Source organism: Brachyistius frenatus, unplaced genomic scaffold, assembly GCF_029030835.1.
Source record: "Brachyistius frenatus isolate BFR_SWC_R1_liver_20210118 unplaced genomic scaffold, ASM2903083v1 Contig_31, whole genome shotgun sequence".
NCBI classification, from domain to species: Eukaryota; Metazoa; Chordata; class Actinopteri; family Embiotocidae; genus Brachyistius; species Brachyistius frenatus.
In genome coordinates this window covers 1856566-1881519 of record NW_027210630.1, presented here as the reverse complement: position 1 = coordinate 1881519, position 24954 = coordinate 1856566, and the positions used below count along the sequence as shown (strand labels likewise).

The 24954-nt window shown below is 41.7% G+C and overlaps 2 protein-coding genes across 7 annotated transcripts in view; both read right to left on the bottom strand.

The window, feature by feature from the left end:
- bmp1a (bone morphogenetic protein 1a) overlaps positions 1–6679 on the bottom strand; it is a 29105-nt gene extending 22426 nt beyond the window's left edge. Inside the window, exon 1 of the mRNA XM_069699824.1 lies at positions 6420–6679. Coding sequence (XP_069555925.1) covers positions 6420–6564 — 145 coding nt within the window. The 5' untranslated portion in view covers positions 6565–6679. The remainder of the gene's footprint in view (positions 1–6419) is intronic.
- A 1710-nt stretch (positions 6680–8389) lies between these two features.
- kansl3 (KAT8 regulatory NSL complex subunit 3) lies at positions 8390–21848 on the bottom strand. Of its 6 annotated transcripts, none has more exons than XM_069699825.1 (22): positions 21679–21847; positions 19782–20056; positions 19477–19647; positions 19262–19352; positions 18736–18921; positions 18488–18616; positions 18251–18367; positions 18055–18153; positions 17690–17761; positions 17503–17577; positions 17226–17383; positions 17054–17117; positions 16735–16923; positions 14984–15140; positions 14526–14603; positions 13940–14119; positions 12866–12953; positions 12514–12641; positions 11927–12033; positions 11046–11244; positions 9971–10089; positions 8390–9454 (listed from the first exon to the last, which is right to left on the bottom strand). In XM_069699825.1, exons 2-22 carry the CDS (start codon positions 19991–19993, stop codon positions 9449–9451), a joined length of 2625 nt encoding a protein of 874 aa, XP_069555926.1. In that variant the 5' UTR covers positions 19994–20056; positions 21679–21847; the 3' UTR covers positions 8390–9448. The 6 variants fall into 6 exon arrangements, with proteins under 6 accessions (XP_069555926.1, XP_069555927.1, XP_069555929.1 ...); XM_069699826.1 differs by having other exon boundaries at positions 8390–9451; XM_069699828.1 differs by lacking the exon at positions 13940–14119 and having other exon boundaries at positions 21679–21848.
- Positions 21849–24954: the final 3106 nt, after the last annotated feature.

The following is a 24954-nucleotide window of genomic DNA, read 5'->3' as shown; positions in this document are numbered from 1 at the left end:
CACCAGAGGAGTATTATTGAAACAATCTGGATTTGGCCTAGAGTAGATGCGGGCCAGTTTTCCACCCTGCAGGTCGTAGACAATGCACAGCAGAAGGACTGGATTAGAGGCTAATGACAGCAATAAGAAAAGGTGTAGATCACGGCACGCAAGCCCGGGCATGTACAGAGGACAGGTTTAAATTCCAGAGGTCAAAGGGATCCTCTAATTTGTGCTTTCAAAAAAACACACAGACCAAATCTGAGATGCAAAACAGATGACACACACTCAGCACTTCTTCCGACAGCTACTGCCAAAAACATTACTGATAAGGGGAAGCAACCAGATGTTGTGCTGTAAAGGATGGATAATGACATTTTTATTTGATTCTCAGAAGTAGCAGAGCGCTGAAAAGAACAGGCAGTACTTGAACAATTAATTCCAAGTTGCTGAAACCATAAGTGACGAGAGAAAGTACGAAACAATTCTGAGACTCTTTTCCCTCCATATTGACTGAAGAAAAATGTAACAATTGGAGGGTGTTTCTGCTTATTAGCAGTGTTATGTGCAAGCCGTGACCAAATAACGAGGTGCAGGCTTTCTCCCACCCCCATGAGGTTCACAGAGGGCTGCGCTCTCTGTGTCCCAATCATCCGCCCCTGTTCTGGGGACAGCCCGGTTAATCCACAGCGTCATTGTTCTCAGACAAGTGAAGATTGAAGTGAGCAAATGCACAGCCCGGTGGCAGTAGGACTCATTTCCCCCAGGCGCAGCAGTCGTCCTGGATACGCTGTCGCAGGTTTATGGAAAGACTCGCAGGGATTGTGAATTAATCCCCTTGTCTCCTGGCTTTAATTATCCACAGACACACGGTTTTAGGGAATCTTTTGTACACAACTCTGGGCTGGGATTGAGGGCAGGCTATGGAGAAAGGTGATAAACTTGTCGAGATACAAAGCACTGTAATGACTTGAAGTGCAAACACTGAGACTGGTGTGTGGTACAGTAGATTACAGCCGAGTGAATGTGGCAGATGGCAAGTGATCACTGCAGAGTACAGAGCTGTATCTCTTTCCAAACATTATTCATTACCTAAATGACAACAGCTGCAGCTATAATAATAATGCAGAATAGTTAGGTAATAGCAGCAGGGTTTCTGCTCTAGTTCACGTCTCTTTTTATGTTGGGCCTGAAGTTCGAGTGCAAATCTACGTGTATATTTTTCAAAGTGATTTAATTAAATATAAAACAGAGACCTTTGTTGAAATGTTGGATTAAAAAAAAAACGTGACATGCAATGAAGTCCAACCCCCCATCACTGAATTTTTTTTTTTTTAAATTAATCTAAACCATCATAATCCTTCTCATCTCAGACTGCACCCCCCAACAATCAGTCTATCCAGTCAGATTACACATGAGACCTCAATCAAATTAATCCCATTGATTTGTGTAATACCCTAGCCTCGACCTCTGCGGTGTCAAATACTCCAGGACTATTCCCATAAATTTCCTTCCGTGAATACCAGGCCGTGACATCTGCCACTGAAACCTGCACAAACATCAATAATAAGTCTACACAGACACAAACATCAGTTTATATTTAGCAGGCCAGCTCCACTGTGAAGCCACACTGTGCTTACAAGAGACATTTAGACAGCCTTTACCCATACATGAGCCTAATGATGAGGGATGGGAAAGATGGCCCATCTTTAGAGCCTGGGATGCATCACAATGCCCTGGCACCGCCTTTCTCAGCCTGTGTTTGGTAACACATGTTGCAATTTGAATTATAATGGAGACCAATAGTGTATTGCATTCAGGTGATTACCATCTGATGACAGTGGAAGTATCACTTTACAGGTTTTCAGCCCCTTCTGGCAAATCCTGGCCCTTCTAGTCTTTGTTCTTGCAGTGTTTGTTCTTGTGTTTAAAACTGGACAAAAAACACCGAGTAAATTAGCAAAGCCTGAGCAACATGAACAATGGGACAAACTTTCAACAGAAGAAAGGATGCATAATCCTAACGAATTGTATTATGACGGCCTGTTGTCATGGTGCTTCTCTCCTTTGTAAAAACAACACCAGCTGTTATGTTTTCAGCAAATGCTTACCTTGACATTTCCTAACACTGCAATTTGAGCCCAAGGCAGGAGAGAAAAGAAAAAAGTCTGCGTATCTGCACTGTGCTCATTTCACAAAGGTAACTGAGGTATAATTAGAAGAGAGGTTCTGTCAAAGTCACAAACTACAGCTCGAGATTCAGGTAATTATTTTCCAATAAAAGCCTGACGTGTCATCACCCACACAACTGAAATCAAGACCGAGCTAACTGTCACCACACTGCGGCTCCCATCTTATCTACAAAATGAGAGCGGCTTCAGCTGCAAAGGGCACACAGCAGGAGACTGCCTCGCCTTTAACATTTCACACTCCATCAAGCCTATTAGCAGATTGGATTTCCCAGCTCATCCCTGCCACTCATTACTGATATACCCTACTGCCAGTCGAACCCTCTAATGACTCATCAGCTCGCCAACCATTTGTCTTTTTTTTAATGTCAACCATACACAAAATCTGAGTTCCCTAAATGGATGAATAATTCATTGTCACCTTTGACAAGATTTATTTTGCTCATCCAGGCTTTTTATTTTTGAAAAACACAAGTTTTCTTCCAACAGAGGTCAAAATTAAAGTTTAAATGGGTTTGTGGATGAGCTAAATCTGGAAGTAATCAACACTTTCCATAAATAATAGCTATCCGCAGCTGAAGAAAACACCTGAAGTTTTCACTACAGCTGGAGGGAAGATAAAAAAAAAAAAACAATTGTTCCACTTGAACAGCAACACAGCACAGCACAGCACAGATGAGTTATTTTGAAACAAACCGAGAATAATGAAGAAATTACTGTTAAGCTGCTTATTATTGCAGGCTAATTGGGAATCCTTTGAGCCATTTGAAGCTAGCGCTCCCAAAGCTTTTGTTGTTACTTAGGCTCCATACCCAGGCTTGCTATTAATGTAATGCAAAATTAGTTCTTACTTAGCTCTGACAAAAAACATATTGTCCCAAATTCTGCAGCCAGATCAGACCAATAGATCGGCTCTCTAATCACCTGAACCCTGCAGAGAGAGAAGTGGCAGGGGTCCTGTAATGTAAAAAAAACACCCGGTGTGGGCTCGGCTATACAGCCTACAATCCATGATAAAAGAACAGCATCTGCTTAAGTGTTGCTTGAAGGCCCAATCACAAAGTTCAAAAGGCAGCCCCATCACACTGCCAGAGCAGGACTGAGGGAGGATTGTTAAACAATGAGTGTCTTTGGTTTGGAGATGCCATTTTCAGTGACTCAGATTTTTTTATTTTTTTTAAAGAGGAAAGAAATACTAAACTGTTTAGGAACAAGACGTCGACTTAAGCCACTGGTCTGACAAATATATAGGCGTCATGTTGTGATAAAAACCGTAGAGCGGATTAGTGCTGTCAGAAGGTGGCTTTACATCTTCATATCAGATGTTGCAGTGAACCAAAATCTTTCCTATGAATGGCTGTCTGAGGAGTAATTATAATTAAGTAGGTGACTGGCATGGAAAGAGAAGGGCACGCAAACATTTTTATGAAGTATATCCAGCGGTTATATTTTTTTTAAAAACAACAACATCGACTGGTGACAGGAATGACTTAAGTCCCTGTTGACAGCCACAATTTTTTCTGACACAGCAAAGCAGACTATGGTTGAACTATCAGACCCCGTCATGAATGGCCTGCACTCACCTCACCTGGGCTGGTGTGGCCTGCCCTCGGTCTCCTGACCGACCGTGCTTTCACTTGGCACAAGGTGAATGACCTAGTCTGTGTGAGGTACTCGAGCCAATCAGACGAAAGAGCCACGGGCTTGGAGAGAGAAAACACTTGCATAAGAGAGGATAGGAGTAGTCGGGGGACGTACAGGTTGACCTGTCTGCTGTTGAGGTCACAGCAGCACCGTAGTTTAAACACACAGTTTAAACATCCACGCTGGACGACACAGCCGCACAACGTTGTCACAGGAGTCTCGAGTAGATTAAGACGTCTGCTTCATGAATGATGAACAAATGCACACGAGTCAAACCGATGACTACTTTACTGATTATCATTTGAGTGGAGAAGACAATGAGCGTGACCAGTTCTCCATTTCTCATTTTGAAAATAAGTAGATCTAATCTCAGTGGGTTGTTAGACTCTTAGATGACTTACTGGGATGCTGCCAAGTTTGGAGTTCTGCAAACTAAGGAATTTTCCACTGGTTGACTCCTCAATACATGGCATTATTTCACTGTTATTACACTGCTTGCTCCAATCAATGCACATTTCTATCATGCCAGTGATAAGTTATTCAATACTCCCGAAATGTAACCATTTTTGATTAATTGTTGTTTTTTTTGTTTTGTTTTTTAAACTTGGGAAGATTGGCCAAGTGCCTTTTAAATCACATGGGGAAATAAAATGAAATGGTGCTTGTTCACTTTTCTAACTAGCCGTTGCAGATTAGCTGAATTACTTGCTTTTCACCGGGACATCAGGGAAACAATTTCAAACATAATCAAGCTATGAATTAGAAAATAAAATCCTGACATGGAAGATTTGTGTTAAGCAAAGACAGCCCTACAAAAGGGCAGGCATGAAATACACTCCTCACAGGGTATTAGACTTCACACGGATGCAAGTATTTTCCCGGGCGGAAGCAGCACGACATAAAAACGCTGACCTCTAGACACAGACAGCGATCAGATGGATTCTGATGCGCTTGAAAAAAAGAGAGGAAAAAAAAAGAAGAGAGAAAATCAATAATCCAAGAATCATCAACTCTATACTAGAGCCTGCCGACACCAGTGTGGAGGTGACTGTATTGGAGACTCTTATCTCTGGTGTATCAACTGAGTGAGGAGTAAGAGAAGAGCCGAGAGATCTTGGACATTTTGCTGCCGAGTAGGACGGAGAAAAGCAGGTGGGTGTTGGAAGAGATGGAGACGGGGAGGGTTGAAAGAGTGGGAGTTTGTACTTGTGACCATCTCCCAACCACCTGTCTGCAGACGTGTCCAGAGGAAACAACACACAACCATGCACTCTGTTGCAATGACACTTAGGACAAAGTGGGCGACTAATAATGACAATATCCTCACCCAGATAAACACCAGTCATGACTGGTGTTTATCAAGTGGGAACTAACTGAAGCAATAACTAAATAAAGCATCATCGTACTTATCAGTTGAACTTCCAGTGTGTCCAAAGAGTCCATACCGCTGTGACTCAACGTAAACAAAAACAGGAAGGAACATCTTAATGACTTGTAGATGAGCCACAGATCTTCTGCAGCCTGACCTTTGTCATGTTTACATGCAGTCACAACACCTCTACAGCTTTACGTCCACAATGACGCTTCTTCTCATGTGAAGATGACGAAACCAGATAGTTGGGTAGCTGAGAGTTGGGGGATTGAATTGTGTTTTATAATCCGAAATTGTCAAACGCCAAATCAGTAAGCACTTCCTGGACTTTAGAGGTCATTTCGAATGGAGCCAACTCTCTGTATCTGTAACCTGAATACTTTTACCAGATGGAAAACGCAATCTGTTCAAACTCCCCCAAAGGGATTTGGCAAGACAGTGAGTTCACGGTACAAAAAAAAAAAAAAAAAAAAAAAAAAAAAGATTGCAATGACAACTCGGATAGTCTTTGGCCAAAGAATGGAAAAATATGTAAGTCTCAGCAAAAGCAGAAAAGAAGCCGACATATTTATACTTTGACTCATAAGACAACAGCCAACAGAATTATGTGTGCATATTTTCTAAGGTCCACTGTACTCTCCTCTCTCCCCTCCTCCACTTTGTTTTAGCGGCCGTGTGAACAGCCGATGGGGAGAAGAAAAAAAAAAAAAGACTTATTTGTGCAGTGACAAAAAAAACAACCAGAAAGGGAGCAGAAGTCTTAAATCAAACGGCATAAATCCTTTGTTTACCCAACATCGTTTTAACGTTACACCGTGGACACCCTGCGTGACCACATTCGAGAGAATAGGTGCAAACTGCAGGCTGTAACTTTTCAACCAGCACTCAAGCCAAAACTTTTCATGTCTCGAGAAATGTATCCAGAAACCTTTTCATGCTCTCACAACCCGTGCAGTCGCTCGCCGAGCTGGGTTACCCGAGGCGACTGTGTGCTTCAAATGATTCAAACTGCAGTAAACTATGTCACTTAGTACAAAACATTTGCACATAATGTTCCCTTAAGCCTTTTAAAAACTACATGCACTACTGTCATCTCTCTAAAAAGCCTTTCTCCGGCCGATCTCTGCGAGTTCCGCCAACAGATTCGTGGCATGTTTCTACCTCCACATAAATAATCACACAGCGTACTACAAAAAAAAAAAAAAAACGGGGAAAAAAAAAAAAAAAAATCTCACCAGCTTTACAGGGATCCTTATAGTCGATCGCCTCTGATGTGGCAGAGGGCTCCACATAGTAGCCTGGATCGATCGCTTCCAAATCGATCGCCAATATCACGCCGAGACATGATAGAAGAAACAAACACTTCGCCGAGAGATCCATGTTTGTGGTGGGGGAAACGGTGAAAGGCGAGGGATAAAGGTAAAGGAAGAGAGAGGGACAGGGGAAGAAAGAGAGAGAGAGGGAGAGAGAGAGAGAGAGAGAGAGAGAGAAGAGTGAGTGAGTGAGAAAATGGGAGGTTTTTTGGGGGGGAAACGAGAGCCCTCCGGAGGGCGGGTTTTAAATCCAGCCTCTCTCCGGTGTCTTTCTTAGCTCTGGGGGCAGTGATTTCTCTCCTCCAGCCGGAGCTCCGGGCTACAGCGCAAGAGTAGCTGACAAACTTTGATGATATGGCAGCTCCGCAGGGGCGGTGCAAATGCCCCCATCGAGTCGGTGATGCCGGTATACATTTTTATTGCTCCCTTGCGGGTCCATCAGTGGTCCTTGAAGAGAGCACGAGAGACTATAATATGGTTGACTGGATGTTATCTCTTTAATATTGTGTGATGATCGTTTTCCCTCTGCTGTCTGCACAATCCTCTTATTTATTGTCACGGACCTAAATTCAAAAATAAATTGAGTGAAGTAAAGCTATCAACATATTAAGGAGAAAACGCATGGAAAGAAAAAAAAAACGCCCTGTGGCTACAGTTTGTATCTTAGCCGACATCGTTTATAAAAGTGTGTAAAATAAAAAAATAAAAAATAAAAGTTCAGCTGCGCTCACATGACAAATCGGACGTTTGTTATTTTCCGCATCTTTTTGCACTTTAATTAAAGTTGTTTACAGTCAAACTCTCCCCTTATGCTTTCCTTTCTACTTAAACACACACGAGCGCACCGCACAGCCTCGCGGAGGCGCGCGCTGTTTACGCACGCACAATTATCATTCACACTTGCACACTGGACTCAAGCCGCCCCCCCTCCGCCGTCACACGCACGCGCGCAAACGCAAACACACTGCTTGCCCTTTGTGCGTTCCTCAGTCACGAGCAAACTGAAGTGATTAGAGCGCCACCTGTTGGTAATGTACGGAACTTTACACAAAGCGATTCTCTAAAAAAAAAAAAAAAAAGTCTAATTTTATTGATTTATTAATCAGAACAGAAGGCCTCTCTCGAAGTGAAGCCTGATTTTTTTTTTTTAGAATAATTACAGATTTATCACACTGACTTACAGCTAACATTATTTAATCGTCATATCTATTACTGCTTCATTTGTTGTTTTATTTTGCCATTACTGTTGATTTTTTTTCTTTCACTTTTTTTAGGCCCTTTTATCACCATTGTTATTGTTATCAACACATACCTGTGGATATAAATTTAACTCTATGAACAGCTAATTCTGGTTCGAATTTCCATCTACTATAAATAAAGTATTGCTCACATCGACTATTAATTCGAACTACACAAGCAAAATCCAAAACTCACTTTTTACACTATCTCAGTCTCTGACTATCCCATCACTAAGATGAAATAGTCCTCTATTCCCAGTCCCACTGGACTCCACACACATCGCTCTTTATTTCTGAGGACAATAAAGACTGAACTGCTGAGGAGATTGGATGGAAGGACCTCAGATGAATTGCCTGAATATCCACTGGTGCTGATGATTGGAGGGAAATGCCAGCTTTTATCCAGCCCAATACATACAAAATTATATAAGAGGGAAGAGACATACTCGTATCTTTATCTTATCTGACTGCTACTGTGAGAAAAAGACAGAATGTCTGCTGCGATGAGTGGGCTGTATTTATGCTGCTGCTGTAAACAACTATTGCGTGAGATTAAGCTGCTTCATAATATTTTGAAGAAGAGGAGTTTCAGGGGTTGCTCAATGCTACAAGTGTTGGACGCATAAAGCCAAATATTTAGATTAGCAAAGCAAAGCAAGTGTCATCAGGCAGATCTGTTTATTTCAAACGAAAAGTCTATATACAGTGAGGTGCTGACAGTGCAGAGTGGAAATATCGTGGTTTCGGCAATGTTCATGTACTCGAGCTCTTTGAGTGAATAGTGCAGATTACTCACTGATCACTGCACAGGTGCCTCTTTGACAATAAACTGTGGCAATCACACGATTATGGCCAACACTGACATTTAATGAGCGTCTAAATTAGTTTTTCCTGTCAAATTTTAGGCCTGTAATTTTATGAATTTGTTTGTCATGGTGAAAAAATAACTGCCTCAGAAAAAGAAATAACGATGACGATTTACTGTAATTATGTGAAATACTATAGGGAATAATAACAAAGCCACGACCCACATTCACATTGAGTTATTTGACCCATGTGGAGAAATACCCAGTTGACATCACACACGCTGACATTTAGTTTAATCATACTTTTTTAGACCTATGACAACCAAGAGATATTATATCAGAGATAATGATAAACGGATTTAAACTTAATATACACTTGAAAGAGCTCAATATCCCCATGCTTTGTGTTGTTGTTGAGATGTAGGTTTATGGTCGGCAGCAAATCTTGCACCAGTGTCCTTTTAGAGGTTTTGCCTGCAGTGCTTTTCCAGTCCAGGTAGTTTGCCCTCATGATATAAATTCCTCCCGAGAGGGCAGCACGTGATCCTGTTGTATATCTTGCTGTCAGGATGTGCTCGTTAAAGTTAAAGGTGAAAGAAGGGAGCACAGGCTGCAGCATGAAGGCCACCGTAACTGTGTTAGTAGAGTCGGTGCTACCCAACACAGACTTGAGCATCGTAGCGGCTCAAGCAACAGTCATCAGCGACCGCCTGGCCTCTTCCCCACCATCTTGACAGGAGAGCCCTCTGGAGGATGTGAGGAAGGTCTTCTGCACGTTGTGGCATGGCGTGTTCATCCCTGCGGGGAGAGTACAGTCTCAACAGCGGGCTGTGGCTCCCGAATGCTTCTGGCACAGCACCATCTCCCATCAGGTGTATCACCGCATGGAAACCGTGAGCCGATCTCTTCACTGCTGTAAAAGGGCACAGTGAAATTAATTAACTCACGGTCCAGAAAATCTAACAATAAACCTATTTATATTCCATTCTAAAGGGCACACAAATGTTTGACATGAACTTATTTGACTCTACAACTGACTTGACAACAATTTTAAAGAGTGCAAACAGAATTGTCGGTAGTAATGTCAGAATTTTCTGCCAGATCGGACGAATAGTTTCACATGTGCAGCACACTTTTGCACACAGCCTCCTATTCAGCTCGATTCAGGTAATACTGAGCTGCAGAGGACATTTTCACTTTAACAGTCAACATTACAAGGCATTGTGGTTGCCATGGCAATGAGGAGATTCATAAGGTACCCAATAAGATACATTTCCACGGGTTGTAAGGACAACAATGTCTGCAGCGTTACAACAGAAAAGGCAGACGAGTAGAAGAAAACGAGCCATCATAACGGAGATGAACACCAGTAAGAAAATTTAAATTCTCCAAGTAAAATGTGCCTACTAGATGCTGAAATGAGACGTACCTCAGGCTCATGGGTACGAGCAGGCGCCACAACCTCGCCAGCTTGGCTGAGAGATCCCACTCTATTCGGCTGTGCTCCTCGCAGGGTCACCGTTATAGAGGTGGGGGCTTTCTGCCCTCCTGACAAAACACAAATACAAATGCTCAGCAATAACAAGCTAGACAGTCGGGTCCTCAAAATACACCACAGTGGACTTCAGCATTTTACGTTGCATGATCTTTATGGGTTGTTGTTTCTTCTAGCAAATACAAATTAAAGCAGGGTGCTGTATGATGAGTATGAGAGGTAAAAGAAAATCTGGAGGTTCAGGAAGGCAAAAGAGGAGGGAAATCCAACAGATTCACACTATAAAAACAAACAAACAACAGAAACAATGAAAACATGATTTTGATTCCAGTCTTTATTGTAACAACAAGAACAGAGCTTGGGTAATGCCATGTGGCAATGTTATTGCTTTTCAACACAACTCCAAGGTCAGCAGTCATATTTATGGACATAAGCAGGTGATTTAATGGAAGGGTTTACAAAATGTTACTACATGAAGAGGCAAACAAAATAAACAGACATGTAATGACAGCTATAATGAACAAATCTGACATGAAAGCAGTCTGGATTGAACTTTCAGGTATCCTGTTAAATTTGGTCAATCTTCCCAACATTGATTTTAACTTAATTTTACACTTCTTCGGTATTAAATGGTTTCACACAGCTAAAACTTACATTTGCATTCACTTGTACATAAACTTTGTGTCCAACATAAGATGGAAACTCAAAATTTTGACTTCACATGTCCTATATGGCTCTTTGTGAACATGAAAACAGAACATGTTGGATGGCACTGATCTGCCCTCCGATGCTGTATATAGCTGCACATCTGACTCTGCAAACCTCACAACAGTCAGGTTCTTCCAGGCAAACTATCTCCACACGTGTCCACAGAGCTGTCCTCTAGGTTCCTCTAGTGCGACAATCCTCCCTGGCCTACAGGCGTCCTGAACTACCGTTTCCAAAACAAAGGATGAATGAACCCTGGGCATTCAACGAGGCCGTCGTGTTTTGGCAGTTCGAGACATACCGGCGGCCTGATTGGTGATGTGCGCCAAGCCGGGCAAGCTGCTGGCAAGTTTGGCCAGCCCGCCGTTGGTGAGCAGCTGGTGGATGGCGGTGTTTTTTGCCACTCCTCCTGCGGTGACCATAGGTACAGCCCGGAGCAGAGTGCTGCTGCTGGTGGCGACGGAGCTCAGGACCGGGCCCTGGGGCTTGCCACAAACCGCCTGAAGGTGGAGGAGAAGAGGGCAAATAGTTGAAGGTTTCCTCATTCACGTGCACCAAAGAAGACTGAGGAGGAGTTTTTCATCTTTTACTCCCATCAGTCAACTTGTGTAACACAGTTTGAATTTAGAGATGTAAGCAGCAATAAATTCTATTAGCAGACCTAAATTAAACACTTGTCAAAATAAAAGGCAACAAATGCCCTCGTCTGTTTAAACTGTTTTTTTTCTGTCACTACGTTGTATGTTTCTATTAGAGCCTGACCGATGCTGTTTAAAAAAAGAAAAGAAAGTTATTTATAATGATTCTACTTACAGTGAAGATTATTGTTTTAGTGCATTGATGTGCATGTGATAGAACGTAGATGCTGCAGTTACGTGGTATGTGCCGTAACCATCAGGCTTCCAGAAGTGCAACTAAATCTATCTCTGCTGTTGCAGCTTGTTCAGACTTCGTGCGCACCGTTTACAGGCTTAGACTGGTAGTGTTTCATGGTTTGGCCAACAAACTACAAATCGTGCCTTCTTAAAAGGTTAGAGCAACAAATCAATGTGAATTTTTTTTTTTCATACTGAGAAAATACATATAGTATAAATATGTCATTGTGATTGGACATCAAACAAGCAAAAGTTTAATTCTGGTACTTTGGACTTTTATGTAAAGTAAGGATGTCATCACGGGTACCTGGGTGCTGCCTGTGTTGGCTGCTGTAGAGGGCAAGTTAGGAGCTTTGGTGACGATCTCCTGAAGACTGAAACTGAGGCCTTGTAGCAGACTGCTGGCGGAAGGTGCTGCACACAAACACAAAGACAATGAATCAGTGAAGCTGAAGTTTGGGTGGAATCAGTGGAACAGAAATATCAGCACAGAACTCCTACTTTTACAATCTTCTCCCCCACAAGCCTGAACTAGACGGGCGGACGGACAAACACACACACACACACACACACACACACACACACACACACACACACACACACACACACACACACACACACACACACACACACACACACACACACACACACACACACACACACGACAATCATGTCCAAAGGGTAAGGTTTGGGTCTGTGACAGACAGCAATGGTGCAAGAGGTGATTCATGATGTTGTTTGCTAAAATATGTTGTCCTCACTCACACTGTTCTCATCCAGTGTCCAAAACTTGAATGTCACTCTATGAAGCCGTGTGTTGAGGCTACTGCACAGAGATTAGCTGCACAGCTGAGAGTGCAAACAGGCGTGCAAGGCAGGACAAGACAGAGATACCTTGGGCAGTAGCTGGAGCTTGCACCTGGACTGGTGTGGAGGACCCTGACACCATGCAAGGCTGCACGCTGCTGAATGAGCTGGAGCCTGGGGACAGGGCACCAGACACCTCTGAGAGACTACCAGACCTGCAGTGACACACATAACCACCATTCTACTCAGGAGCTACCCCAGCAATTGCTGTTTGGCCATCACTCAGCTCCCAACCTCCGAGTACACCACTCATCAATCCCTCTGCACCAGACTCACTTTTGTCTAATAGGGTGGGAGTGGATGTGGGTGTAGGCATGGTTAGGGTTGTAAAGCACTCTATTCTTAATGTGCTTGTGTGTAGCAGGGCCGGCTGGCTTACCGCTGGCCTGCAAGAAGTCCAGAGAGCTCCTTGGCGCCGGCCACAGTCTGTCCCATCGTCACTGTTAAGGGCTTCCCAGAGACACCCACTGCATGGAAAGAGAAGAAAGTTAGGAGAGTCAGTTATTTGGCTTTGGGGAGAAAAATACTTTGAACGATCAGCTCTGGAGAAAGGCTGAACCCCAGCAGAAATGACAAAAAAACAAAGACCAGTATTGTTTTTTTATAGGTACAGAGAATGTCAAGGGTTTCATAGATACCGTAGTTACAGGAGATACTTGATAATAACAACAACATGTGGAATGGCGACAGCAGTGACTTGTGGGGGGGAAAAAAACTTGTGTGTGGAGATATTTTGCGTCAATCAAAAGCCAGAATTCAACAGGGGTCACAGAGCATTTCAAACGAAAGGAGGAACCAGCTCAAATATATCTAAACAACAAACATAGTCGCCCCAATGTGTACATAGTAGGTGCCACGAGAACCCGGTACTACGATAACAAGCCAAAGCCAAAATTCTGAAAATGTGACTTTACTTAATTTTCCAATTGTACAGAAAGTATTGTATATCCTGTAAGTACTGAAAATACTGAACAATAACAACAACCTGGAGAATGGCCGCTGCCATTACAGGTGCAGAAACATTTAGCGTTACGGGGTTTGAAGATCAGGAACACGTTGCAGATAACCAAAAGTCAGAGAGCGTTCTAAAAACAAATAGAGGTGACACCAAAACGTATGTAAGCACCTCATACACACATCTGGATCTGTACACAGTTCAAGGTGAGATGCTGGATGCTCTTCATAATGTTAGCAGGCTACCGTCATAACCATTCAGTCTGTCAAACTATAACACTGTATGTGTCAACACGATGTGTGTGCAGCAGATTATGCTGAAATCCATCCTTTGTCTTCTTTTTTTTTAATTCAAATATCTTATCTAGTATTTTGGGATTTTTGGGGTTTTAGTACTACCAAAAACTACCAAATTTCTGGTATGTTGCCGTCCTGATATCAAACTGATACTCAGGTCGTCTCCTAGGCAAGTAATTAAATAAGGATACCAGTTTTGTACCTTCATGCACAGCAGGGCTGATGGCGCCCCCTGCTGACTCGCTTTGGGAAACAATGGTGACCTTGATCTTTGCTCTCTTGGAGGCTTTGCTTGGTGTGGGACTTAGTGTTTGTCTCCTCTTGCCATGGGGCCGCAGTTCATCTCTGTCCAGGCCCTCTATCTGATCACTGGTCACTGGCACTGCACCACACAGACAAGCAAAAGTGAACACGTGTATCCAGGAGAAAGTTGATGTGACTCGAACCTGTGGTGTTTTATCCTTATGCAACCCTAGCACTACTATTAAATCTTGAATTTTCACCAAACTTTCTATTGTCTGAAATGTAACCATGCCCAGGAAAGTACTTTACAATATAAAATGTATTATTTTGGGTTCAACAAGTGTTAAATTCAAAGCGACTTGTATGTCATACTGTGTATTTCCACTAATAAAATATGTTGGGGGGGGGGGGATTCAAAGCGTGATAGTGGGTGTTTTACTGCAGTTCAGTAGTTTAATGTTCATATAAAATGAAGCAGTGGAAACAAAGAAAGGAGAGTGAAAAGGAAAGAGGACAGAAAAGAAGGAAGAGGGATAGACACTTACCAAAAATACAAGGAGGGGTGCCAGGAGGAAGATTTTTCCTCACAAGCATGTTTTGTTTCATAAATGCAGCAAACTGAGCTGTAATGAATTGGAAAAAAAAAAAAAGCCAGAAAGGAAAGTTGTAGGAAGAGAAAAGACAAGAAGATTAGAGGAGAGTTTTCAGTCACGTTCCATCTCGTCCCATTATATGTTGTGACGACACTATCACTTAAAAAAATGATTTGTAGTCACTTTCACATCTCACATACCACACAGTCTTATCAGCTTCAACAGCTTTTAGTTAAATTCAGTTCAAGTTGAGGTGAATGAGTCATTGTAAGAAGTTTAAATAAACAAGTGGGGCGAGTGCGAGAGCTGGTTATGCACAAGTACTGAGGATCACTGTCCACGTGTCGCTTATGTGAAGGCTCACAGAGCGTTATCAAAGAATCAGGAGGTGAGCGGGGTGGTGAACTAACCTTGAGCCTGTTTGTGAGTGAGCACTGCGCCAGAGCGCTGCATGTGTGTCTTGAGGAGCTGTGTGGCGGTGATCAGACTGGACTTCTGCGCTGGAGACAGACCTGATGTCTTGGGTTTGGGACTTGACGTGGGACTGCTGTAGACACTAGACAGATCCTGAGGACACAGTGAAGAGGAACACCCGATGAGTAATGATTCAGCTCCAGCATATGTAGACAGTGGAACTCTGTATAGTCTTGAGACATGATGCTTTGATTTGAGCATGGTTGCAAAAATCCCCAACAGTTTCTTAAAACTGGATTTGCAGCGTTGCGTAGTGAACAAAACACACATAAACAAAGACATATGAAAAGAGAGAAAAAAAATTGGGTTCTCGCTTTCTTACGCAAATAACTTCGCAGCACCTCAAACTGTTTCAGTGATTGGTATCAAAGCCAAGCCAAGTTTATCAGAATTTCTTCTCCAGAAACTCCAGAAGTTAATCTTTTAAGTGAAAATCTTCAATGAAAAAACTTGTCACCAAAGAAGGCTCTGACCTGTAGTAGAATACATTTTTTGGGATATTGGGCATTTTTTTGCATGCGGCCAAAATGTGAAAATGTAAGAATTTGCCAGTTACTTTTTTATTGAAAACATCACTCCCATAACATCAAAACGTCTCTCATTTCCATCATTTTTTGGGGCCTGGAGAAGTAGCCTTTTCAATTTCTGGGGAAACAGAACAAATTAGGTAATCATTAGCCGTGGGTTCAGGTGGGCACGGGTCTATGATGTCGCCTCGCCAATGCTTTTTGTTACGTCTCCTGCACAGCTTCATTTCCCACTGGGGGCGTTTCAGAGGAAAAGTGTTTTAACTGGCCGATTTTGTTGGCCTGCTGATTCCATCATTTTCCCTTCATTTTTGTAGCCTGGTGCGAACCAGAACCCAATTTCACTGTGAATTTATGGGTCTGGGCACCCTCCATGGAGAATCATTTGCAGTTGTTCTATCCTTCTTGGCGTAGATCTCCAGTTCATTTTAACCAGCCAGGATGCGCCAAAACTGGCCGACACTGCCACCGTTGCAACTACCTAAGGCCCGTTCCACCAAAGCGTTTTTCCTGAGTACAGCATATTTTTGTAATAATTTTAATGAACACCAGCAGCATTTTTATGCTCCTGGCGGATAACAGTGTTATAAGATTTATTTTTTGGTCTGTTTTGTGTTTATTATTATTTCCTACATCATTGTGCTGTAGCTTACAGACTAAATGCAGTTGACTGTGCTTTAGTTGTTAAAATAAACATTCATCCCAGTAATTATTTTTTATCTATATTTCACACACAGCGCCTGTTAGCAGGAGGAGAACACACTTTTTCTCCAACTTGAAGCACTACAGAGTGGGGGTAGAAATGGATGTAGTGATATAATATACGATTGGGAGTCTGCACTGGGTGTATTACGTTGAAAACTGACCGGATGCACAATGCCGTTCTTGTGTCTCGACATCCTGCCCAGCTGATCTGCTCTGTGTAGCTTGATGCGGCATCCATCAAAAATAAACTAGGTACAGATTTGTTTTATGTAGATCGTCTTCTGGGATGCAGCCAGAACGTGACACAGCCTGTTCAGGTGGATATACATCCTTTAGATGTGTTGAAACTGTATTTCATTTTATTTTTGTGAGTAAAAATACTCTTTCAGTAAATGAATAATCAGATGCAGCCATGGTGGTTCATCTAAAGCCTAAAAATAAAAGAGATTTCTAACCTCTGAACCTGACGGTGAGATGGGAACTCTGAGTGCAGGGGAGGAAGGTCGTCCCCTCTCCATGTCAAAGGGAAGCTCTCGTCGAGGCCTTTTCTTCTTCTCTGTGTCCATGTCTCTCATCTCCCCTGAGCCATGACCGTGACCCTCAGCTCGGGTAAGGACACCTGACAAGAAGTCAGCGATCTCATCCTGAAGACCAGTGATGGTAAAAGAAAAAACAACAACAACGGAGGTGATTAGGTTTTCAAAATGTCCTACAGCAGATGAGAAACCCCACAGAGAAACTGTAAAAAGAATATTTGCAGCCACAAGGACCAACCTGAATGCAGCGGTCCACCATGGTCTGCGTCAGTCCTTCTGATTTCATCTTTGTTGAATTGATTCTGTGAAGGGATTTAGTGTTACGACTGAATAAAAGCAAAACTCTTCGACACAGCTACAAATTACACAACATATCATATAATTTCCTGTTCATCGAGGTTGTGACTGACCTGAGGTTGTCGTCAGCTCCTCCCACCACCACCATGCTGTTGTCTGCCCTCAGCTTCTCTCTGAACTCCTCCATGCCTTCGGTGCTACACTGCAGAGCATTCTGGCCGACCACGAACAACACCGGGGTCTTCATGTCCAGCAGCGGGTCATCCACATCCTGCAAATCAGCAACAGTTGCCACAACTACTGAGTGAAAGCAAAATTGTAAAATACACTTAAATTAAACAAACAAAAAATCAAAATGTCAACAACGAGGAAAACGCATATCGATTTTACCCCTCTCGGCCCGTTGACAGTCAGCAGGGGGAAGCCAAGACACACCACAGCAGTCAGATATTCCATGAGGGATACCTGAAATTAAACAGTATTAAATTAACTAATGACACCTGTGACAATTTATTGCAGTTTTTCATGGGTGAAAACTGCACCGTAGATATTTATGATACGTTAGAAGAAGTCTTACGTGACAAGCGATGAGAGCACCAGCGTTCCAACCGACCAGGATAATGGGTTTGTGAGGGAAGTGACTGTGAACCTGGTGGTTACATTTTCAACACACAATAAATAACTGCACACGAAATCCGACAGTCCAGCATTAATCTTCACAGACATGATCGATTGAAATGAAGAAACAAGACAATCAACCTGATAAAAGCAAGTTATCACATATAAAAAAATATTATTTATTTGGCCAGCTTGCATGCAGTAAACGCCATTTCCAATTAAACACAAGTCACCTACATTCAACTGCATGAGTTCAATAGACCACAACACAATCACACTGCAACTACAGTAACAAATGTAACATATAAAAACAGAATATCCTACCTCCATGACTTTGGCCCTGACCGTCCCCAACATGTGCTCCAGACACTGGGTGATACCAATATTGGCTCCGCTGTTCACATGAGTGTGAACTGGGATGACCTGATATAAAAACACAGACATTATAGGGGCTTATCTGAGGGACAAAAACATATTCTTATGAACACATGGGGATATACTTGAGAGAGACTTTCCAGACCTTTCCCAAACAGGAGAGCTGCGACTGCCAGAATCGTATTCGTCGCGATGTAGACAGGGCGGGGTTGGTCGGGCTTGATGGTGCGATAAGGATGAGTGGGGATCCGGGAAGCTTGCTCTGAAACATTTACGAAAACAGACAGGGACCTAGTGTTTACGGACCATGAAGAGCTGAATACAAAAAAAGTGTATGAATATGTTTCCTATTAAAAACTACGGGTGGATGGTTCAGTTTTACCGGTTTGTTTTGAGACAGAACTCCGACAGCTGGGTCCCAAGGCCGTTTCAGAAGCAGCGACAGAGCCTCTGCACTCGGCGCTCCAGTCTTTGCCGATGACAGCAACATCCTGTCGATCAGCGAGGGCAACTTGCCAGACACACAGAGGGGGAGGGAGGTAATAATGAATGAAGAATCCCAGAGCTTGCACATATCTGACAGAATATATACAACAGTTCTTCCTCTTCATTTAGTTACAGACGTCATACCTTGCTTTTAAGAGTCTGCAGCACATCCAGGTAAGCAGCGAGCATGGGGAGGCTTAAGGATTCAATCATGGTGGTGTGCAGCCACTGTGTCAGTTTGGTATCCCAGTTCACACTGGCCAGTGCATGCCGCACCTTCCTGGCACACTTGTCCACAGCTATCCTGCGCAAAATTGGCTCATTGGAGGCCTAGAGGAAATAAGATGGAACAACAATGAGGATTTACAAGCTTCTCTAATTAAAAATGACTTCACTGGGTGACACGTTGGATTAGCTTGAAATACATGAAACTCAAATAATTGGGCATGTGCATTTCAAATGATGTGGGTTTATTAATAAATCAACATCAGATTTCACTTATATTTGGCATTTTATCCGAGTTCTGCTCATCATAACATAAATACAGGTATCAAAAATGAAGACTACACCAACTGGTGATTTGGGAGAGCAGGAAATGTTGAACTGTCTCCAGTTAGAACTAACACAAAGTCTCTTGAGAACTAAATTTGATCAAATGAGCAAAACTTACACTTTCATTCGACAGACGGGCCAGTCTTTCAGCTTGTAGAGCTTTCAGGACTTTGTTGAACAATTTGTTCTGAGCCACTGACCACCCAGTCCTACAACAGAATAACAGTAAAGTCAAAACAACACACTGCATCTCATTATTTACATCCTAGATGAGTGAAAATGTAAAATATAACAGTAGATGATAAATGGTGGATCGTTCAGGTGTCTGATTACTTGTTTATATGTTCCTCCCAGTCATCAGGTGGTGGGGGGCTCTCAGCAACTGTGCGAGCAAACAGGACATGTCGCTCGCACTCCTTCATCACACTGAGAGCTTTGTAGTTATCATATAGAGGAACAGGTGTCGGTGTGACCGTTTCCACGTCTATTAAAGAATCAGAGTCACTGCAGACAAAGAAGAGACTATCAAATTACTGCAAGGAAGAAGTTAAGAAAGAGTGGTAGGCTGAGGTCAATCCCAAACAGTAGTATGATATCGACTTCAGTTACAGATTGTGATGAGGAATTTTTCGACTCACGACGAAGCTTCAAGCTGGCGACGTGGGGTAACAAACAACGTCCTTGTGGGCCGAGCGCTGCTGGCATCTGGGTGGGCATTCCATGGTTTGGCATAGCTGTGGTCCAGAAACACCAAATCCAGCTCTCTTTCATGAGCTGACAGCTGGAAAAGCAGGGATGTGCCCATCTTTCTTGCTGATATCTGGAAGTCCTTATCCCCACCACGATGCATCCTCTTCCTGGGCCCCAAAGGGCCCCGCGAAGGCCTCAACAACGTGTGTGGATTCAGCGGAAACTGGAAGGAAATAAAAGGGTAGCATATACCAAGCAAAAAACAAATGCATGTTTGATTTTCACCAAGAACTTAAATCCTTGAAGATCAGTTCACTCATCACAGCAGTTACTACACAGCCAGCAAAACTGAAAACAAATGTATAATGTCTTCTGTGGCTGTTGAGGAGCTTTGTCAAGACTGACAAATGTTGATCAGATGATGTTGATCAGAAATATTTCCAGGAGACACTAAAACAGGGTTTTTCCTACCATTATAACACTTAGGTGCAGCACCCAAGCTACTTCAGTAAAAGCTTTGTTTTCCCAGTATTTGGTGATTAGTGTCTTTATGACCGACAGTGCATTTTACAATGCAAAAGTCCAGAATGATGTGAAAATGCAAAGTTTTTTTGTCAAATAACGGCCCTCCAAACCCCACACTGCCACAGCACCTACGCCCTCCAGAAACCTAGGGATAACAGAAAATATACAACATATTTCTTCCCATGGTGACTCATGAAGTTACTGAAGTGGACTATCCGACAGCGACGCAAGTGAACGAGCTAAAAAGTTTAGATTTCATGTTTATTTAAACATTTAGTGATTTAGCCAGCAAGACCCTAAAATGAGAATAGTCATTCCAAACAATGGCAATTTACAAACTGCTTTAATTACTTATGACCTCACTGAAGACTTTGGTTTTGTCACAAAAAAATATGAAACTCGATGATAAATGAGCAGGTTTATCATTAACCTCTTCCACTTTCACTATCATTAGGAATATTTTTTGAAGTTCTGTTCATTAAAAAAAAAAAAAAAAAACATGACTAGAGAATGCAGACTACACATGTGGATTTTATTTATCCAATATTATATATATATATATATATATATATGTATGTATATATATGTGTATGTATATATATATATATATATATATATATATAAATGCGTCTGTTTACCAAGGAACTTCATATCTTACACTTGATCAGTTTACTCATCATAACCTTTAATACACAGCCACTAAAAAAAAAAAAAAAAAAACATGTATAATGTCCTCTGTGGCTCTTGAGAAGGAGTGATGTTGGTAAATGAGCTAAAATGTCGAGTTTATGTGTCTTGAACATTATTACTGAGTGATGCAGATATCAGCTGCTAACTGCAGCGTTTCTGTATTTGGTTGCGTTTTCCAACACGCACGTGTTGTCAGATTAGTTGCTTGTGTTTTTTTTGTTGTTGTTGTTGTTGTTTTTTTTACTGGCTTGCTTGCCTGCATTAATCGATGAGGAAAAGTGAGCAGCCTTCATGTGGACTGTCGTTCAAACACGCAGGTGCTTTGTACTCAAAGTGAGCACCACCCATGAGCTGCTGCCATGTAATGGATTTTCTTAGCTTGCTGCTACAAACACCCACTCAAGCTACTTTCGGCGGTATGGTGACTTTAGACCACACATTAACACGTCGATTAAATATGATTACCCTCTGAAGTTCGGTCTTTATTATTCATATTAACACGGCTTAATGCATGCAAAATAAATTAAAAAAAAAAAAAAAAAGCGACGAAAGGTAGTGGGCTGGCCTAGCATGCTAACATTAGCGTAGCGAGCTAAAAGCGAACGGAATGGCGTCAAAGCTGCCGCTCACCTTTTCGTCTGATTACTCCATTTTTGACCTCAGCTCTTCTTCCGAGGCGAGAAAAACCAAAGAAAGGCCTATTTTTCGTCGGTTCTAGAGGTTACATAAAACATAAATAACGAGCGCGGACAAGCCTCTTTTCCTTCTGTTGTGTGATTTGTTGCCATGTTGGACTATACAACCCCCCTTTTCTGGCTCAAAAAAAAATAAACAGGACAGTCGGGGCTGCGTTTCAACCAACCTGGCAACCCCGTTTGTGGCGCGTCAGTGAGTGACGAAAACTATGGACTGGATTACAGCAGAGTCTGGATCATTAATGACAACAACAACAACAACAACAACAACAACAGCAGCAGCAGCTCATCCCACAAAAATACTCCACGTCAGTTACATTAATATCTATCTAATGCGTTTGAATACCACATTTATTTATCTATGTTTACTTTGAATAGTTCCTTTGTTGGTAGGGTTGGTTTGAAAGTGTTTTTTTTGTTGTTGTTGTTGTTTTGTTTAAAGGCGTACATGTTAGAGCAATGTAAGGCACAAATTGCAGTTTAGTAGAGCCAACACTGAACTACCTTTAATCCAAAGTATGGAAACAGTTCACTTGACACTTAGGATGGAATCTGTTTTCTCATTTTAGTCTGCCAACAAAAGACATTATTACTCCAAGAAGTACTATTAAATATGATTGATGATTTCATTATATTTCATCAAATCTTAAAAGCAAACAATCCAAACTAAAATAAATATTGTATGTTCTGTGTGTTGTCCTCTTCCAGCAAGATGACCACTCCTCTAGTCTCCGCCCATGTTTGATTCCAAAGGTCCCTGGACACACACTGTTTAAAAGAAATTGTTCTTCATAGATACGCTGACAACACAATAGTACCCTCTTACCCTAAAAATGACAGGTCTGAGTGCCACAATGGTAAGTTTTTATGTCTTTAAGTTAAGAAATTCTGTTTGTAGTTGTTTGTAGGGATGTTATGAAGGTCTTCATGGGGCAAAATTGTGTATTTCTCAGAAATGAGTAGCATTTTTTTTAATGTGTGTGTTTATTGATGAATAAAGGTGATACAAATAACTAGTTTTGACACTATTCAGGGGTGTTTCCCTGCTTTTTGCCAAATGCATGCTGGGATACACATTTGACTTGATATGCTGTGACTAAATATTAAAACTACAATGTTTGTTCCCTTTTTTCCTGGGAAGAAATATTTGACCCTGGCTTTGCTCCTGTGTGCTCTGCTGTCATTGTCAAATGCTCAATGCTTCAGTCGGCCCATCAAATTTGGTGAAAAAGAATTAAACACAGATTTTCTACATTAGAATATGATTAAAATCACACATGATGCCACATTGTGACTGTGCTGAAAATATTTACCTTTTTTCTTTCACCGTAGACATGACCCACTGTCAGGATGATGTGGATCAGACATGGCATCCTGTAGGCTCTTCATGGAGGAACAGTAATTGTATGGATTGCACTTGCACTAGATGCTGTTCTGCGTAAGTACAAAGGTTGCAACAGTGCAGTGTTCAAATGGAAATAAAAATCATGCTTCTTTAATTTGAATAATTCTGCTGTGTGTTACTGTGTGATTGCAGGTATTTCATCCCAGGGCAGTTCCCCAGCGACTGTGTGTCAGTGTTTGACCAGGCGTCATGTGCATACATAGTGCATAAGAAAGATGACCCAACTGTGCTCTGTCCAATTTATGCTTCAGTAGGGAAGTGATGGAGTAATCTTACAATTTTATAACCAGAATTTACAAGGACTAATGTAACAGGGATGTGAAGTTATGAAATAGTATAATAAAATCTAAATCGAAGTTGTCAGTTTTGATTGTGTCACCTTGTTTATTAATTCATCCAGTCCTTGTCTTGGATATTTCCATGACAATTCTCCCCAGGAAACAATGTCAGTTACTTCCTTTGACCAAGCAGGAAGCAGAACAGATGTAAATAAAACACTCTTAGGAAGGAAATTTCAAAATAATAAACTAATCAATAATTGATTCATAATTTGCTTCATATTGCTTGAACTTGTATAAGATGGGAGAATTTCTAAAACAGAAAAACACAAACCTAGTTAAAGGGGCAGTTCAGTCTCCTCATCTTTGGGAGTCCCACACTGATCATATGAACAATGATGTCCTTTGTTCCGGAGGAAACTTTTAGATCGAAAATGACTGACAAATGATGGATACTGCTCGAGACGAACACAAAAAGCTACAGCATCAAAGATGACCACATGATAAAACCTCTGGCTGTCAGTATTTAGGACTAAAGTATATTATGCAGGACCATTACACTGTTTCTGTTAATGCATGGCATGCAAGATAAAATTAATCCAGTTTTTCAAAAGACCTGTGTTTACGTTGGTGATTGTCAAACATTTACTTATTCCATTGACTGTAACAGCAGCCCTCATGCTTAGGGGCAGGGGTCTGCATGAGCCAATAAGAGCCTCCTGTGACAGGCGTGACTTGGTGCTACAGTACAAATTCTATTGATTCGATGGAGCTCATGGGGCCCGAAGTTTGAACAACTGCGCAGAATATGTCAGAGTTCAATGCAGTCCCCACTGATGGTAATTCTGTAGTCTGGCTCGCAATTGTAACAATGATTTAGCTGGAAAAATAATAAAAGAAAGTAAATTATCAAAAACCAGAGTCTGAGGCACACAGTCCAGGCCCAAATGGTTATATCAAATTAATTAGATTTTTTTTTCCAAAGGGGCTCACAATGTTCAATTTCACAATTTAGACTGACATTAACGATTTTAAGTTTTATGATCTCATGACAAACAAAGGGAAGCCAACCTGTATGAATCTCTGTACATCCTCATGAATGATAAGCAGTGTGCGAAAAAGTTTCTTACAGTATGTAAGAAATCTGAATAGCTAAAATCCAACAAATAGAGAATCAGTCCTTGTATGACCTAATTTTATACAAAATTCCTGGAAGTTACGGGCAGAGAGGAGTGACCACCTCTCCCTCTCCCTTGTTTAATTCCAAAGGTCACAGTTGACCGGCCATCAAATCTGATAAATCTGATGTCACAATGGTGAATTTTCTTGTTATTACTTAATTTATTTGGGGCTACAGTTGTTGATATTCAGTTTTACCTGAATTACAGGGCAAGTCAAGGTTATCACAAATTATTATTTCCAAAATAACACATGTTTATGTATTTTACATTAGTGCACTTTTAATAAATAAGTAATATGGACTTGGTACAAAGGTGTGTTGTTGTTGTTTTTTTACAAATTGATGTAC

Bases quoted from the DNA above. Each gene is read 5' to 3' on its own strand.
- kansl3 (XM_069699825.1), bottom strand. From the start codon at position 19,993: ATGCATCGTGGTGGGGATAAGGACTTCCAGATATCAGCAAGAAAGATG. The intron at 19,648-19,781 runs GTGAGTCGAAAA...CTTTGTCTGCAG, and splicing joins CGCCAGCTTGAAGCTTCGTC to TGACTCTGATTCTTTAATAG. The intron at 12,954-13,939 runs GTACAAAACTGG...CTTTCCATGCAG, and splicing joins CAGCCCTGCTGTGCATGAAG to TGGGTGTCTCTGGGAAGCCC.